This window comes from Epinephelus lanceolatus, chromosome 13, assembly GCF_041903045.1.
Source record: "Epinephelus lanceolatus isolate andai-2023 chromosome 13, ASM4190304v1, whole genome shotgun sequence".
NCBI classification, from domain to species: Eukaryota; Metazoa; Chordata; class Actinopteri; order Perciformes; family Serranidae; genus Epinephelus; species Epinephelus lanceolatus.
In genome coordinates, this window is record NC_135746.1 from 18863614 (window position 1) to 18879495 (window position 15882).

Genomic DNA, 15882 nt, shown 5'->3' on the forward strand with positions numbered 1-15882 from the left:
GAATATTTGCAAATGTGTTAATTGTTATAAAGTTGCACCATTACAGTACAGTATCAAATGAATGTAATATTCCTGTATATTTGTAGTGATTGGTTTCTAGGTTTCCATTTGTGTGCTGTGTGCATTGTACTTGATGGGAACTTGGAGGCAACAGGGGCTTTCAAAGTGGCCATGGGTGATCAGGTGATACTGGATAAATGGATAAAACATGACATTTTCCTTAAAGCTCAGTGTTTTTCCTACTCACATTCCTGCCTGATTAAGTTAAAGGGTAACTGGAATTTTTCAACCTGGACTCTATTTTCCCATGTTTTTGTGTCTAAGTGACTAATGGAGACAATAATTTTTGAGAACTGGTCCAATATTGAGCGAGCTGCGGCCGGCAGCAGCAAAACATGCTGCAGTGTAACCACTCTGGGCAATGGTGAATTATCAGTGTTGCTCAATACTGCACCAATTTCAAAAAGTGTTGTTCTCATTAGTCTCTCAGACACAAAAACGTGGGAAAGTAGGATCCAGGTTGAAAAATAACAAAGTTACCCTTCCATTAAACTCTGTCTTAGGCTAATTGTGAAACTGCTTTACATGTATAAGTCCACTTGAAAGGTGTGTCATTCTTGAGAAAGATATGTGTAATACTCAGGATTCCGGTAAGCCAGCCTTAGTCTTTGAACGCCTGTGTTTTCTTGTAGTGCCTGTTTCACATCACTTGTCACAGTTTGTCCAGCAGTCATTATGCAGAAAAAGCTGTTCTTTTATATCCATCTTGTTTTGGAACAAACTTAATTTAACTGCCTGTAACAAAGTATGAATGCATCAACCCCCCCCCCCCCCCCCCCCCCCGTGTCTGGGCGAGCCCTCGCTCAGTGCCCACGCCAGACATCAACCCTCAGGGCCACATTCTTCAACTCACCCTGTCTCCGTCTGAAAAACATGATACTTCCAACCATTTCACTGTTGCATTTTAAAAAAATATGCAGTCCATGTATCAACTGGATGTCCTGTGGGAATATTTTCAGATTTCCATCTGGGCTCTTGCAGGCTGTAGCTTCTGGCGCTGAGAGCTGCACATGTAGAGATCAGTGGACCGGCTTTTACAATAACAAGGTAACTCAGGGGACAAAAATCTTAACAGAGAGTTCTTTATATTTCGGGTGATATCTCCCAAAAGTTGTAGATTCTTTCTGTTTTACTGTCAACTAATGCAGCCAAGTGTGTCACAGTTCACATTAAAGGTGCATGTTTAGATGTCATAAATATTTATGGTTTGGATCACTGTGCCTTCTTGAATCTATCTCTGTCCTCTCCTCACATTTAAGCAGAGTAATGATATTTTGCTACCAGATATACTCTAGTTTGTATTTTAATGTCTGTGGTCAGCAGAAAACAATACACTGGTTGTATTTGGACAACCTCCTGGAGTGGATTTCCCTCAGTACAAGAACAAGACAGCAAGTGTGAAAAAGAGAGGGTGTTTATTTGTGAATGTTACTGAACCCTTCCTGCTCTAAGTGTGTGAATGTGTATGAGCATGCTTTGTGCCTTTAATGTGCCCTTGCATTACTGTTTTATTGAGCGGAGACCATGACATATCCGGTAAGGCTTTCACTTTAATGAGAACCTCCTTCCCCCATCTTACTCCACTCCTCTGTCTCCCCCTCCTCTTTTATATGACATCAGCACTTTGGCTGATGGGCCTGCCATGCTGAAGGTCATTGACTAACACATCTATCTACATACACTCTGCAACTCTAATGAGGTTATCTGTCTTGGTTTCCTGTCATGTGGGACACGTGTCTGAAATTAAACTGTAATTTCACAACAAGAGCAGCCTGTTTTCTGACTGGGGATCATTTGCTACAAAAACTGATGAGAAATTGTGTTGAGAAGGATTTGGAGATTTGAATCAGCTGGGGTTATAGGAGAACACAATATCAGTTGTGTCAGCTGTGCTTTACATATTCCCAAGTGATAACATACTGTATCTGTGTAATTAGGGCAACTGTTAAGTAGCCTACATCTTTAGGATTTCTATTGTTATCCTGTCATGTTAACTGAGATGGTTTCATAATGCTAAACCTTGTTTGCAGTATATATATATATATTATAAATAAACTGTAATGCTGATCAAGTGAAATCACATGCAAAAATACAATGTGGGAGTTGCTTGTTTATTTTCTGGCTCTGAGAACTGCACACGTTAAGATCAGCAGACTGACTACTACATTAACATGGTTACTCATAGGAAAAAAATGCTCAACAGACAGTTCTTTACATTGGGTGTACACTGAATGTGTCAGACATTCCTCGTCATGTGTATAGTCACTTTGACAATGCTAATGGATATTTGGTTTTTCCAGTTGGATCTTCACTTCAGATTCAGATTCAGATTCAGAATACTTTATTAGTCCCAAAAGGGCAATTCATTTCTACAGTTGGCCTGTCCATAACAACAAACACACAATGCAACAAACATCCACAATCGAGCATCATCGCATCAGCAACAACGACAGCATCAACCACAACCAGTGACAGCACAGCAGAGCGGAATGCAAAATAATTCACAGTTCACAATACTTCATAGTAAAATAAATCACAGTTCATTCTGCAATTGTGCATTTAGCAGCCTTATGGCAGACAGGACTTGCCAATTACGCTAATCTAGTCAGCACAGTGGTTAGTGTAGGAGCCAGATGCCAGTTTGCAGCCAACAGGCTGACAATGTATACTAAATTATGGAGGTTAACAGTAATCTGACTGTAATGAGAAGGACTTACATCACTGTTCTGTGTGGCAGTATGACCTTAACTTAACTTGACTAAGGTGCTAAACTGTGCATATAAACATATATATATATATAAAAAAAATTAAAATATTAAAAAAAGAACTTTCTGCCAAACCAGACCAAACAAGACAGTATAATGCATCTGTTTCATGTTTGCCCATATTGTATTTATTTTTTTTAGAAGACTTTGAAAATGTGCAAAACAACACATGCAGTTATTATTGAAAGTAAAAATGTTGCCACTTACTTTGAATGTGATGACAATAATTCATGTACTATTGTTTGTATTTTTATCTTATAGGGGAAATGTTATATTCATAAAACTATATTTCTGATTTAACCCCAGTTTAAGTTGTTTTTAATCTAGGCTAAATCAAATGTTATTTGTTGTGTCTTAAAGTTGCAACAGATGAGAAACCCATGTCAACAGCTAATATTTGTCACCTTAATGATTCATGTTTATTTATTCATTATTATTATTATTTGCTGATGTTACTGTCCTCCATTTTTGCCAATTGAATTGGTATGACTGATTGTCTGTACATTCTTGTAACTAAATAAAGAAAAAAAAGCTTTAAAAATTCTTTATTTTTTGTAATACAAATATGCTTGAAGAGACTTGTTATATGTGTATTGTAAGTCAAGTAAACCGGGACAAGTTCCATATAGGCCTTTAAAAGAGAATATGCCTATCTAGAATTGCATTTCTGTAACACTGCCAGACTCACAAAAAACAATAAAAAAAATCTAAGTCAATTATGCAGCAAAACCATATGTCGTACTTTTTTAATTTAATTTAATTTAATTTACTAGCTGTAGGCCTACTTCATGCCTGCCACACCCGCCGTCTACTTTACCCAAAATGCATCTCAACTGCCAATAAATCGTTCGGGAGATTCAGGTGCTTTAGCTACTACCGGCTAACGTTATTAGCCTCTAGCTGCGAGCCTCCAGCAGCGACGAGGAACGGGCTACAGAAGTCTGGTAATTAAACCCACTTCCTTTTTAACTCTATCCTTTTTAATTTAACAAACTTGTAGACTTCAGACTTATCCGATGTTACAGTTTATTTTATTTCGTACAGCTCCTCCCGGTACGGAGCCACATAAAGCTCAATGGGCTACAACGGTTTTCACTCACCCAGTAACTTAACAGTTAGCACTCCCCAACACCTGTTAACACACTTTGATGTTTAAAACCGGTGATAGTGTCTTTTTACTTTGGTTGTTTCTGGCTTTTACCAGAAAAAAAAAAAAAATTGTAAATATTTTTATTTTTAAGTCAAGTGAAATTAATTAAACTAAGTCTACACTAAGTCAACTATCAAGTCTAAGTGAAGTCTATCAAAGTCATGTTACATAGGCTGCTAAGTCTTCAGGTTATAGTCACATCTCAAGTGTCAAAGAAATGACTTAAAGTCTTGTGACTTAGAGCTGCATCTTTCTACATAAACATAACCCTCCCTCCCTAACAGCATACATAAAAGGTCTTATATTATTCTCAGGTCAAGTTGCTGCCTTGTACTCTTTGCACACACTCAAGTGTGTCATAGACCTTTATGTATCATCAGCATGTTTCCTTATTCAACATGTTTTTGTTAGTGAACTGTGAGTTTGTATTGGTGTATCTGGGACCAGTCTAGGCCTGTTTGAACTTGTGCTTTTTTTTAAAATTCCCAACATAATGGTACAAAGTGCAATTAAGATTTAAACTAAAGCATCATTTTATCATGAGCAACACACACCCGCACTTGCAATATGTCACTTACAGTATATCATCTAGAATAAGGTATTTTCTGTATGTATGTCAGAGTGAGATATTAGATAGAGCTTCAAAACTATACTATAATTACATTTTTCTGTCTTGTATTTAATTTACACGGGTTATTACAGCAACTTCAAATACAGGATACTATCTTCAGCTTCACTGTAGATCAACAAACAGGAAAAGAAAATCCAAGTGGATAAACCAGGAAGCTGCGTGCATTAAGAAGTCCCTGGACTGCTGTGTTTATTTTAGTGTTTTGACATGGACCACAGGAAGGATGTGGTTCATATCTCTCTGTGATTTCAATCAGTCTAACTACATCACTGCCAAAATGCCCAATATGAAAATGTTGCTGCAGGTTTATTTGCAAGTCAAAGCAGAATTTACTTGACCTTGTTAACCGCAGAAGAAAGAGTATGATGACAAACAAGTCCAATAATCCCATTTTAAGTGAAGTAGCCTATAGTTGGAAGTCTCCTACAGCAGAAACACTCAAGTAAAGTGTGCTGAAATGTGCACCACTGTGCAGGACTTAAACCCGTCACCTGTATACTTTGCTACCAAATCCCTGCAAAAATGCCTGTATTTCTCACATATGCATACAACACAATTCTTATTTCTTACAGTATGTGCAGCACTTTTTAGTGGGCTGGTTTTAAACTTCCTCATATCTCTCCAGGGGCTTGAGCAGGTTTAATCTTCTCCAAAACTTGCAGGCTTTCTTCCAGTGTCACTGATGTAGGCTACTCCTGATAACGACTCAGATTTAATTTACCAATCCCTCGGGACCGATCCAGTTTCAGTTTAAGATGTAGCCTATAAACGATACTTTAAAGCTATAAAGATTTTATTTCATTCATCAACCGTCCTCCTCTCCTGTCTGTCCTCCATCAGCACCGTCTCTGATGCTGCAAGGCGTGCCGCGGCGCACCGGAGCCCCATGTGATACCGAAGGGAGGTGTTGGAGGTGGAGGAGGCGGGGGTGTCCTAAAAGTGTTGGCTGGTCCTTACACTTCACATCACTCCAGATCGAGGCTATCCCGGGGCGGAGCTGCACTGTTAGAGCTCGTCATCTGGACGCTTTGGATACTCGTTTGCAGAGACGCAGTCGTGCCATCTTGGAGGGTTGTTGTGTGTTTTTTTTTTTTTAGACAGAAGTTCACCTCTTGTGATTGTTCGCCATGGGAGCAGAGAGCTCAGTGCAGCGGGACGTGAAGAGCCAGGAGGATGCCTCAGCTTCAGCTTCAGCCTCCGCCGGGGAGCTGAATGCGGAGGTGAACACGCTCCAGGAGGGAAGCAGCGTCCTTGACAGCAAGGTACAGCCGATAATGAGGCTTTCTGATCCGTCACTGCGCACACATATCCCCGGGTAAACCTGAGAGTGCACTGTCACATCATGTTCATGTGGTGACGTTGATTCTGTGTCTTTGTATTTGTTCTAATGCTATATGTTTATAGTTTACCTCTGTGTTTACAAACATACCTGACGTCCCCCCTTTCCCCCCTTCCTTCCTCTGGTGTCCCACTTGGTGCGCATCAGTAATGTGCTGCAGCGCACAGCCTCCATGTGCGCCTGACGCCGTTTTTGCTGAGTAATGGGTCGAGGTGTCTGCAGTCCCGCAGTAATAAAAACAAGTAGATAAGCCCGGTCCAGATTTACAGCCAGACAGGCCACCTGGGCTCAGGGTGACACTGAATCACCTAAAACCACAATCACATTTTGTCTTTGTGGTGATGCACATGAAACCAATAAATGATTATTGAATTAGACTGCAATGTATTGATAATATCAGGCTGGACTCGTGATTGCACTCCTTTTAGCTTGCACTTTGCATGTTTTTGTTTCCAAAAGATGTACACTTTTAAATTATTTTACTCACTGAATTAAATATAGCAATCTTAAAATGCATTTCAGAGCAAAACTGTCTTATTTTTTATTTTGTTTTGCATATATCTGAAGTGTAAAACAAGGTAGAAGTCACTACAAAAGGTTAACAGATTAAAAAACACAACACATTTAAGTTATGACAAATGTGATATCATAAAAATCATACACAAAATTCACAATATTGTGAGTTTACATAAAAATATTTTACCACAGTGTCCACGTACTTGGTTTTCCAGAGCTTTCAGCTATATAATAAGTAATTTTTACAATTATTAGGATTTTTATTTTGTCCCATCCTCTGTTGATGTGCATGTTTTAAAGGTAAGAATCAAGCAGGGATCTTTTAACCTATATGTGTGTCTCAACACAGTGAAGTGTCAGATAGGGCTGCAACTACCAATCAATCTTTAGATTATTTTGATTATATTATTATTATATTGATCAATCATTTTCCGTACAAGTCATTCATGAAAAAAATACTTTAACAAAGGCTTTTACAGTATCCCAAAGTGACTTCATCAAATGTCTTGTTTTGTCTAACCAGCATTTCACAACTCCAAAATATTAAATATACTCTAAAATCTCTTTTCATGTTTCTGTATCCAAAAGAGTTACATTATTGTGCACACTAAATCAAAAATAGCATTCCTGTCAAAAAAATACTTTTCGGGGTAAAATATATTTTTTGGAAGAAAAGAAATAACATATATAAAGTAAAAAACAAGGTAGAAATCACTGTAAAAATATTGCCAGATTAAAATGCACAAAACATTTATAAAGGTATGACAGTTGAGATATCAAGTTTGCAATAAAAAAAAAATCATGATATTGTAGTCTTACACAAAAAGATTTAATCATAATGTCCACTTATTTGGTTTTCCAGAGCTTTAAGCTATATGATATAATTATTTCATTACAATTATTCTCTGTGGATGTGTATATTTGAAGGGGAGACTCAGGGCTGCAGGGATCTTTAACCTATATATGTGTCTTGACTCAATGAAGTGTCAGATTGGGCTGCAGTCATGTTTGTTACTGATTAACTCGTAGATTGTTTTCTCAATTAATTGTTGGTCTATGAAATATAAGAAAACAGTGAGGAAAGCCTGTTAAAATATCCTAGAGCATGAAATTACTTGATGAAATGCCTTGTTTTGTCCAGCCAACATTTTCAAACCCCAAATCATTAAATTTAATATAATGTGAGACCAAGGTAAACTGCAAATCCTCATATTTGAGAACCTAAAAATGTCAAATTTTTGGCATTTTTGCTTGAGAAACAACTTAAATGACTAAATGGCTATCTACATCGTTCATTTGAATAATTGATTAATTGACTAATCATTGCAACCAGTCCCAGTAGCAGCACAAGATGGATTTCTCTACATTTTAATTGAAAGAATACAACAACTAAACTCTAGTAAGACTAAACGGGCCCTTCTTGTGTCCTTGGCTGTGCAGTGTGTTGTGGTCCAGCTGCCATCAGCTGAGGGATCTTGCCGACTCTGCACTGTTACCTCGGTGCAAATTTGCTCAGCACTGTGTGAATGAATATTTGGAAAGCGCCTACTAATGACTATGTATGTTTCGCCACCTGCTCTATTCACGCCTCGTATAACCTATTGGATTTATTGACTTTCTTATGGGCTGGAGGTCAATAGGTCAGATTTCGTGGCTCCTCTCTTTTTGAAATGTCAGCAGAAAGGTCAAATGACACGAAGGGGGACATTAAATAAGAGACAGCTCAGAGAATTTAACTTTTCAACAAGATTTGAACCATAGCGGTTGGATGTTTTGTTAAGCCTTTGAGCTGCTATCACAGTCGTCATCACAGTGGCAGTGTTTGCACTTGTATTTTACCAGTCATATTGGAATGTATGATATGAAATGTTTCAAAGCTGCTAGTCCTACTTCAGTACGTCTATTGTGCTTTGTGATTCCAGCTGTGACGGGGGCAGGGTTGGAAATTAACCTTTTTGTCCACCTGCCTCTGTGGCTGGTATACTCCAAACTCTACCAGCCACTCAGTCAATTACCTTTTGTTTTGTTTCTTTGACTGGTGAGTGAAGAAAAATCTAGCAGCCTTGTGCATATTTTTTTATGAAAATTTGGCTGGTGCTAATTTCCAACCCTGGACTGGGGGGGAGACACAGTTTGTGTGCTTAGACCCACGTTTCTACCGCTGATAAGATGCCTCTCCATGTGGCAGGCTGTTAGACAATGACTGTGTTTACAAGGTCTTTAGTACCCCGGTTTTGAGGCTTATCCCGGCTTTGAGCATATCCGGGATATGATGTTTACATGGAACACAGAGAAACCCGGTTATTCATATCCCTGTATACATGATAAATACCAGTAACCCGTTTTCTGATCACTGCATCCTATCTGCGCAGGCGTGTGTTAAGTCTTTTACGTCTTTTGTTTACAACAGATTGAGCGGGAAATGTGATATATTTATTATATTTAGAAGTAAGACAAAAATGAGACCTCTGTGGCTTCTAGCGGGCTTAGCGTTAGTAAATACTCACGTCGCATTACAGCTATGGCTCATCCACTTCATCTTCAGCAATGGGAGGAGAGAGCGACAACAAATGTTGAATACGTCACCAACTTTGATAGGTATTCGGCTGTCACTGCCACCACGCAGTACAAGGCAACAATGGATGAAAATACGTAGCCATGACTGGTGGGATAGGATCGTTCTCATGGAGTTTACAGATTCAGAGTGGAGAGAGAACTTCAGAATGAGTGGGGCATCCTTCAGCCGGCTGTGTGACGTAGTTGAACCATTCATGAAACCGGGATAAGGCGTATACATGCTTCAGTATCCCGGCTTCTATCGGAGTACTCCAGGTGGCGAAACCGGGAAAAGGACATAACCCGGTTTCTGAATTTGGGATATGGTGTTTACATGCACAAACACAAAAAACGGTATACTTAAAAAACCCAATCAAAACCGGGATACTAAAGACCATGTAAACACAGTCATAGACTGTGTTGTCCTTGGCTGGAACCAGCTTTAATCCAGTCCCTGTTATGTTGTTTGTTTGTTGTTGCAGACACTGGAATTACCTTTCTTTACAAATCAATAGAAGCAGGTAATCAGTGCCACAGAGCTGGGATTTCCGAGGCATATTGTGTGATTTTATTTTATTTGTAGAAATATGAGAAACACATCAGTTCTTCAAGCAGCCAACAAAATCATTGCTTGTATCTTCTTGCTATGATAGGATTCTCCATTGCTGAAATGAAGTCAAGCTGCACTTGTTTAATATACTGTACTGAAGTGCAGTTTTTAGGTATTTGTCCTTTTGTATTTCAATTTTTTGATACTTTATACTTCAACTCCTCCACATTTCAGAGGGAAACATTGTGCTGTTATATTGTATTAATGCATAGTGAAAGACTTAACCAGTGTCTTGTGAACCCTTTTTAGAGAAAAAAAATCAGACATCTGAAACATGACAAGAAACTTCAACTTGTCAATGAGTCGTTAGCATTTCGACCAAAAATAGGTTTTCCTCTAAACTACTTTAAAGCTCCAGTAGGCAACATTGTTTTGGTATAATTGAGTAAAAATTTTATAATATCCTCTAAGCATAATGTAAATCAAGTGGTCTGAGACAAACAATAGGTTTCTGCACCTCACCATGGCTCTGTGTTCAGCCTCTAAAGAATCAGTATCGTGCCGATGTGCATCAACAAATCAAAGATCAGCTCAGACCACTGCGTTCCTATTGACTGTTCTACTGCATATGCGCGTTCCCGTGCCGCCGGCAGAAGGGGAGAGCAAGCGGCAATGGCGAACAGTGCACCAGGAAAAATAGCTATTCCAGCATTGGCTACAACTACCTACACGGCTGAACAACCCAAAAAAAGGAAGACAGAACTCGGCTCCCCAGAGCCCCGGAGGGAGGGGAAGGGTGAGGTGGGGCCAGGCCTGGCCAGAGGGCGCGAGGGCGTGAGGGTCGGCCGTGGGAGCGGAGCCAAGGGCTCTCCGCGGAGAGGGAGAGCCGAGCTGAGGGGGTATGTGCGGGGCGGGCTGCTGCGCGGTGAGGGAGAGCCAAGGCTTGGGAGTATGTGCGGGGCCGCGAGGGAGGGATGGGGAGTGCGCAGTGAGGTAGAAATAGAACCAAGTAGGATAAAATACTCGCATGCTTGTCTGGTAGGAGGGGCTCAGGGCGGAGACGAACGAAACCTAACTCAGATGAGACTCAAAAATCAACCGTTTTCAGGCTTTCTACCTACTGCAGCTTTAAGTTCCAGTTTGTAGGATTTAGTAGCATCCACTGGAGCCAGTGTTTGGTTTGTCCGCTCTGGGCTACCATAGAACAACATGGTCGACTCTGTGAAAGAGGACCCGCTCCTTATGTAGATATAAATGGCTCGTTCTAAAGTTGCAAAAACACAACAATTCTTATTTTCAGGCGATTTATAAACTTATAAAAACATATTTATGAATGTGATATACCATTTCTGACAATAGGTGGTTCTAAATCCTTCACATTGGACATTTAAAGGTTTTATTTAAATAACTGTTTGTAGTCCAATAACATAAAGTTATTGCTGTGGTCCAGGCCTTTGAAGCTGCCCACTCCACTGAAATGACTGATTCATCTGGCATCCTGACATGAAACAGTGGTTTCTCGGTTGAAAAACAATCCATTCAGTGAGCACTGCAGGGGATCTAACAATTAGCAAATCAGTGCTATGGGTGGGACTACAGCCATTGTGAAGCTGTTATGAAGCGCTGTCACATTGAAAGCAATGAGGAGTAATAATGATTGTGACCACTGTAAACAAGATGGACATTGTCACTGAGGCCGTTCTAAATCAACATGTTTTCTCAGTATCGCCCTGCAACGTAGTTTGTTTTTCTGCTCCACCCTTAAAATCCAAGCAAAGCCGGTATGGTTGATTTGGCTATGCATCAGTATTGGCCCACGTTGGCGTTAGATTCAGGTGGATAGTGATCGATTAGGGAAAATTGAATCCCCCTCCCTCATCATATTCAGTTACAGTGGGTGCAATGTCAGACTGAAGATGGAAATGGTTTATAACGAGCTGAAAATTGTGTCTGATATCAGGCAAGGAACATTAGCCAGAGTTTCACAAAAAAGCAGAGATAAGATAAAAAGTCAAATTTGATGTGGGAATACAGATTCATGCAGCAGAATGTAGGTTTTTTTCTTCTTTCCTTTCCCATCAATCTTCTCACGACCCCTCAGATTTATCTCATGACCATTTGGAAAGCGCCTGACCCTTTTTGTTGGGAACCACTGGACTGATCTACCTAACTATATAAAGTAGTTAAAAACATATTCATGCATGAGTATAAATAATCTAATAATGTCATAACGTATCATTCACAGGGAGCGTTTTTCTGCAGAATTAGTAGTTTTTGTACCTTTTTTTTTTTAAGATATTTTTTGTGCATTTTTAGCCTTTAATGGATAGGACAGATAAGTGTGAAGGGGGAGAGAGAGGGAGTGACACGCAGCAAAGGACCACAGGCTGGAGTCGAACCTGGGCCGCTGCGGCAACAGCCTTGTACATGGGGCGCCTGCTCTACCACAAAGCCACTGACGCCCCAGTACTTTTTGTACTTTAAGTATATTTTACCATTAACATTTATTTTACTGAAGTAAGATTTTAGATGCAGCAGAGGACCCTGACCTTGGTTGACCCTCAAATGTCTCAGAGAAAGGGAGGAGTAGCTGGAAACTGCAGATTTACCTTTCTCTATAAGTGATAAACATTTATCTGAGATGAAAACTGATTTTGAACCATTATCAGATTTAATGGTAAATGTAGACATTTCGGTCATGTGAAATGGGTAGATGGATGGTTTACGAAGTATAGATGGTGTTTTTTGGGGAGGAGGGAAGAGTGCTTGGTTGAAGCGGATGGAGCCGTCCTGCTTGATACACAGTCAATAAATATCCTCCTCACTCCACAGAGGAATTTTAGCAATGTCTCTCACTAGCTCCACCATCTCCACTGACCCGCCTTCCCCCTACCTCTCTGTCTCTGTCAGCCTCACAAGTGTTATTAAGATAATCACATGAAGGTCTTAATACCAGCTGGTCTTTACATAGATTACAGAAACCAGAGTTGCTTTCCTGAAGGTCGTGATGTTGCAACCTAGAGTAGAAATCACTGCACTACTAATGCTACAACATATGTTGTTTTAACTCATCTAAATATATGAGAATGTTTTCAAGACATTTTGCTTTCATTCCCCAAAACATTGCCTTTTCCCACCACTAGCTATTATGTACTGCATAAAAGAGGGACATAAATAATGCAGGAAGTTATGTTTATGCCAATTTGGCCTTAAGCACCTAATGTAATCTGGATTCTTAAATGACTTTCACTAAACACAGCTCATTTCATTAGATTGTTTCGATGGAATTACTAGATTGTATGTGAATGAATGTCTTCTCCGTCTCAAAAACCCCTTTCAGACATGATGTGTAACATTGCTGGGTTCATTCAAGCTGTAAGCATCTGTTTTGGAAGTCTGTCAAACACTGTTCAAACATGAGCGGACCGTTATGGATAGAGCTGCAAAGCTTGCGCAATATTTGGCACTTGTTACACGATGGTTGTTATGGGAAATTACTTTTAACATGAGATGTGAGATTGAGTGCAAAAGTCTGCTTATCACACTTGGGAGGAGAGCAGTTCTCTAATTCTTGCACAAGCATCAAGCTGGACTTATAAGTCTGTCATTGTGTAAAGATGCACATAAAGGGTGCTCAGGGTAACTGTCAGTTGCAGATGTTTGCAGAGGGGGAGTCATACCAGTTCTCAACAACATGGTGTGTTTACCAGTGTGTCAGAGAGGCAAATTGGTGGATCAAGTCAGAAACAAAACACAAAGAAGAAAATTTAATTGTACAAGTATTTATGTAAGAAACAGCCTCCATGCACATTTGCATGTAAGTAATGTACCACCCTTAATGTGGGGAAAAAGTAGCCCACTGTTTAATATAAGTGCCACACTTCAATCATAAGTGCATCATAGGAAACTGGATTTACTTGAGTTTTTATGAAGACGTTTCTCCTCTCATCCAAGAGGCTACATCAGTTCCCCTATGTTCATCCCAAAAAAGAAGGACTCGATGTTATGGTTCCAGTGTGGGTAATAAATAAATGTTGAGCAGAGCAATCACAAACTGTACACAGTTTGCATGCTACATGCTAAAATCTCACATCTATACCAGAATAAATCTGATTTAATTCATACTTAAAGAATTACTTCACACTAGGCTAGATTTAATTGGGTCTTCTGTATCTTGGCGTCTCTGCACCATCATTGCAGCCTGAGAATGACTGTAACAGAGAATATTTGCACTTTCTATCATGAAAAATCTCCAATAAAAGCTTCTAAACCAAAATTGGCACAAGCGGACATGTTACAGCAGGAATATGATCAAAACAAGGAGAAATTAACAATATTAGCAGCCAAGCTTACTTGTTTCTGTGACGTTAGCATTTAGCTTCATTTAGCAGCATAGGCTATGTAATGTAAACACTTGCAGTAGCATGCTAGGTTGTCCCAAGCTGACATCAACTTTTAGCCAAGGTAAAGGAAACAGTATCCAGACGCCTGAGGTTTTTGCTCACAAGGATTACTTCTACATATATGACAAAATAAGGAAAAGCATAATTAAAAACAAAATAAAAATATCTGCAGGTGTTAAATTACTTTTTAAGCCTCATACAAAATCTCATGGTAATGTTACCACAGTGACTTCTATAGAGATAATACTTACTGTCATATTTAAACATGTCCAACATAAAGGATTTGCTTAAATGGCAGAGAGGATTACAGTGAACGTGTCTCTCATGTCTCTGTGCATCTTGTTCCTTAGTTTTTAATCCACTTCCCTTTCTTGCACCCCAGCTAGACATGAGACACTGTTACTGTTATGAAGCTGCTCTAAATGTCAGGGTTGTCATAAACATCACACCGAACAATAGCAAACACCCCACTAATAGCCACTTGAACATGAGACCTGTATCACATGTCAGGTCCTCCTGCCGTCACAACAGCAGCGGCAGGTGACTCCAATGATCCCACATCATGTTATGTAATGTAATGTGCGCTGATTAAGGCTGGTACGTTCCTGTATAATGAGCTTCAGCTGATCAGACGCTGCTGTGGCTCTGATTATCCTGTTTAGCTGAGAGAGAGTGGAGGGGGAGGCGGAAGGGGTCAAACAGAGATTCCATTGAGGATGGGCCGGGATGGGGACAAGCCGGGGGCCCCTGTGTGCACCGGCCCAAAACAAGAGGAAGGAACCAATAGGGGAGGGGGTGGAGCAGTGTTTTGGGTGGGCAGGGGAAGAGAGGACGGGGGGTGGGGGGGGGGAGAGAGTTGAGGGGGACCCGCCAGGGTGACATAAAGGCGGATGAATCAGTCAGTTGTTCCCTCAGTCCTCCCCCCTGCCTGATTTTAAAAAGACACTGATGACAGAAGTTGAGTGAAAACGGGCTCAGGTAAAATAATGTGTGTTTGTTATTGTTGAAGGTGAAGGTACGGAAACTTCTCTTCCTAAACTCGGATCACAAATCTTTAGAACAATAATATAACCATCAAACTGTTTTCCAAAGTGCAGTCTTTGCTCACTGCTTTGCTTACTTCCAATCAGTTATTTTCAGTTGTAAAAAAAGAAAGGAAGCAAGGAACTACGGTGTCTGGGTATTGTAAATGAAGGGAAACGAATGCAACAACCTTAGAGGCCTTGTTTTTTCACTGTTGCTTTGTAGACAAGAGTTTCATAATTGGGACACACAAGACCAAAAATCTGTTTTTAGAGACTTTTGTAAAATGCAAAACCACTGTAACTAAAATATTTGCTTTTAGATTTTGCAAAGATTCTACACATGAACAGCCCTAAATTAAGGCCCTGTCTACATGTTAACAAATATGTTTTGAATGAATATTTTTCCCCTCAGTTTTAAAAAATAATTCTGTCCACACAGCTTTTGTTTTATGAAATATCTTCCTCCACGGTAGAACGCAAAAAACAACCCCAAAAGCTTGGCATTAGCCGTCTCCCCTCATCACAAAGGTAGTAAACTGTACAGGCTAGTGTCACCTTTTTCAAAACACCCGCTGGAGATGTTGATTCCCGTTCAAATTAAGAATGAAGGAGCTCACTCAAAGAAAGCAGTGATGCTGTAGACATTCGAAAGATTTCCTTTCAGACCTCATCAATAACAATCCCACTCTGGAAATTGTCCCACATCTGCAGGTTCGACGGATCCAAAACCATCTCTTCTGGTAGACTTTAAGCCATGGATGCTGAGGTGGAGCAGTTCAAATAAACACAAGATGTTTGTGCTCTACAGAAAGGCTCAACACTCAGTGAATAACCTAAGCCCTATGATAAGCTAATATGGAAAGGCTTAACTATACAAACCAGTGAGC

The 15882-nt window shown here is 39.9% G+C and overlaps 1 protein-coding gene across 1 annotated transcript in view; it reads left to right on the forward strand.

Annotated features, from left to right (window-relative positions):
• Nucleotides 1–3666: 3666 nt before the first annotated feature.
• The window catches only part of akap12b (A kinase (PRKA) anchor protein 12b), a 63245-nt gene continuing 51029 nt past the window's right edge, over nucleotides 3667–15882 (forward strand). The window contains exons 1-2 of the mRNA XM_033649256.2: nucleotides 3667–3769; nucleotides 5447–5868. Coding sequence (XP_033505147.2) covers nucleotides 5734–5868 — 135 coding nt within the window. The 5' untranslated portion in view covers nucleotides 3667–3769; nucleotides 5447–5733. The remainder of the gene's footprint in view (nucleotides 3770–5446; nucleotides 5869–15882) is intronic.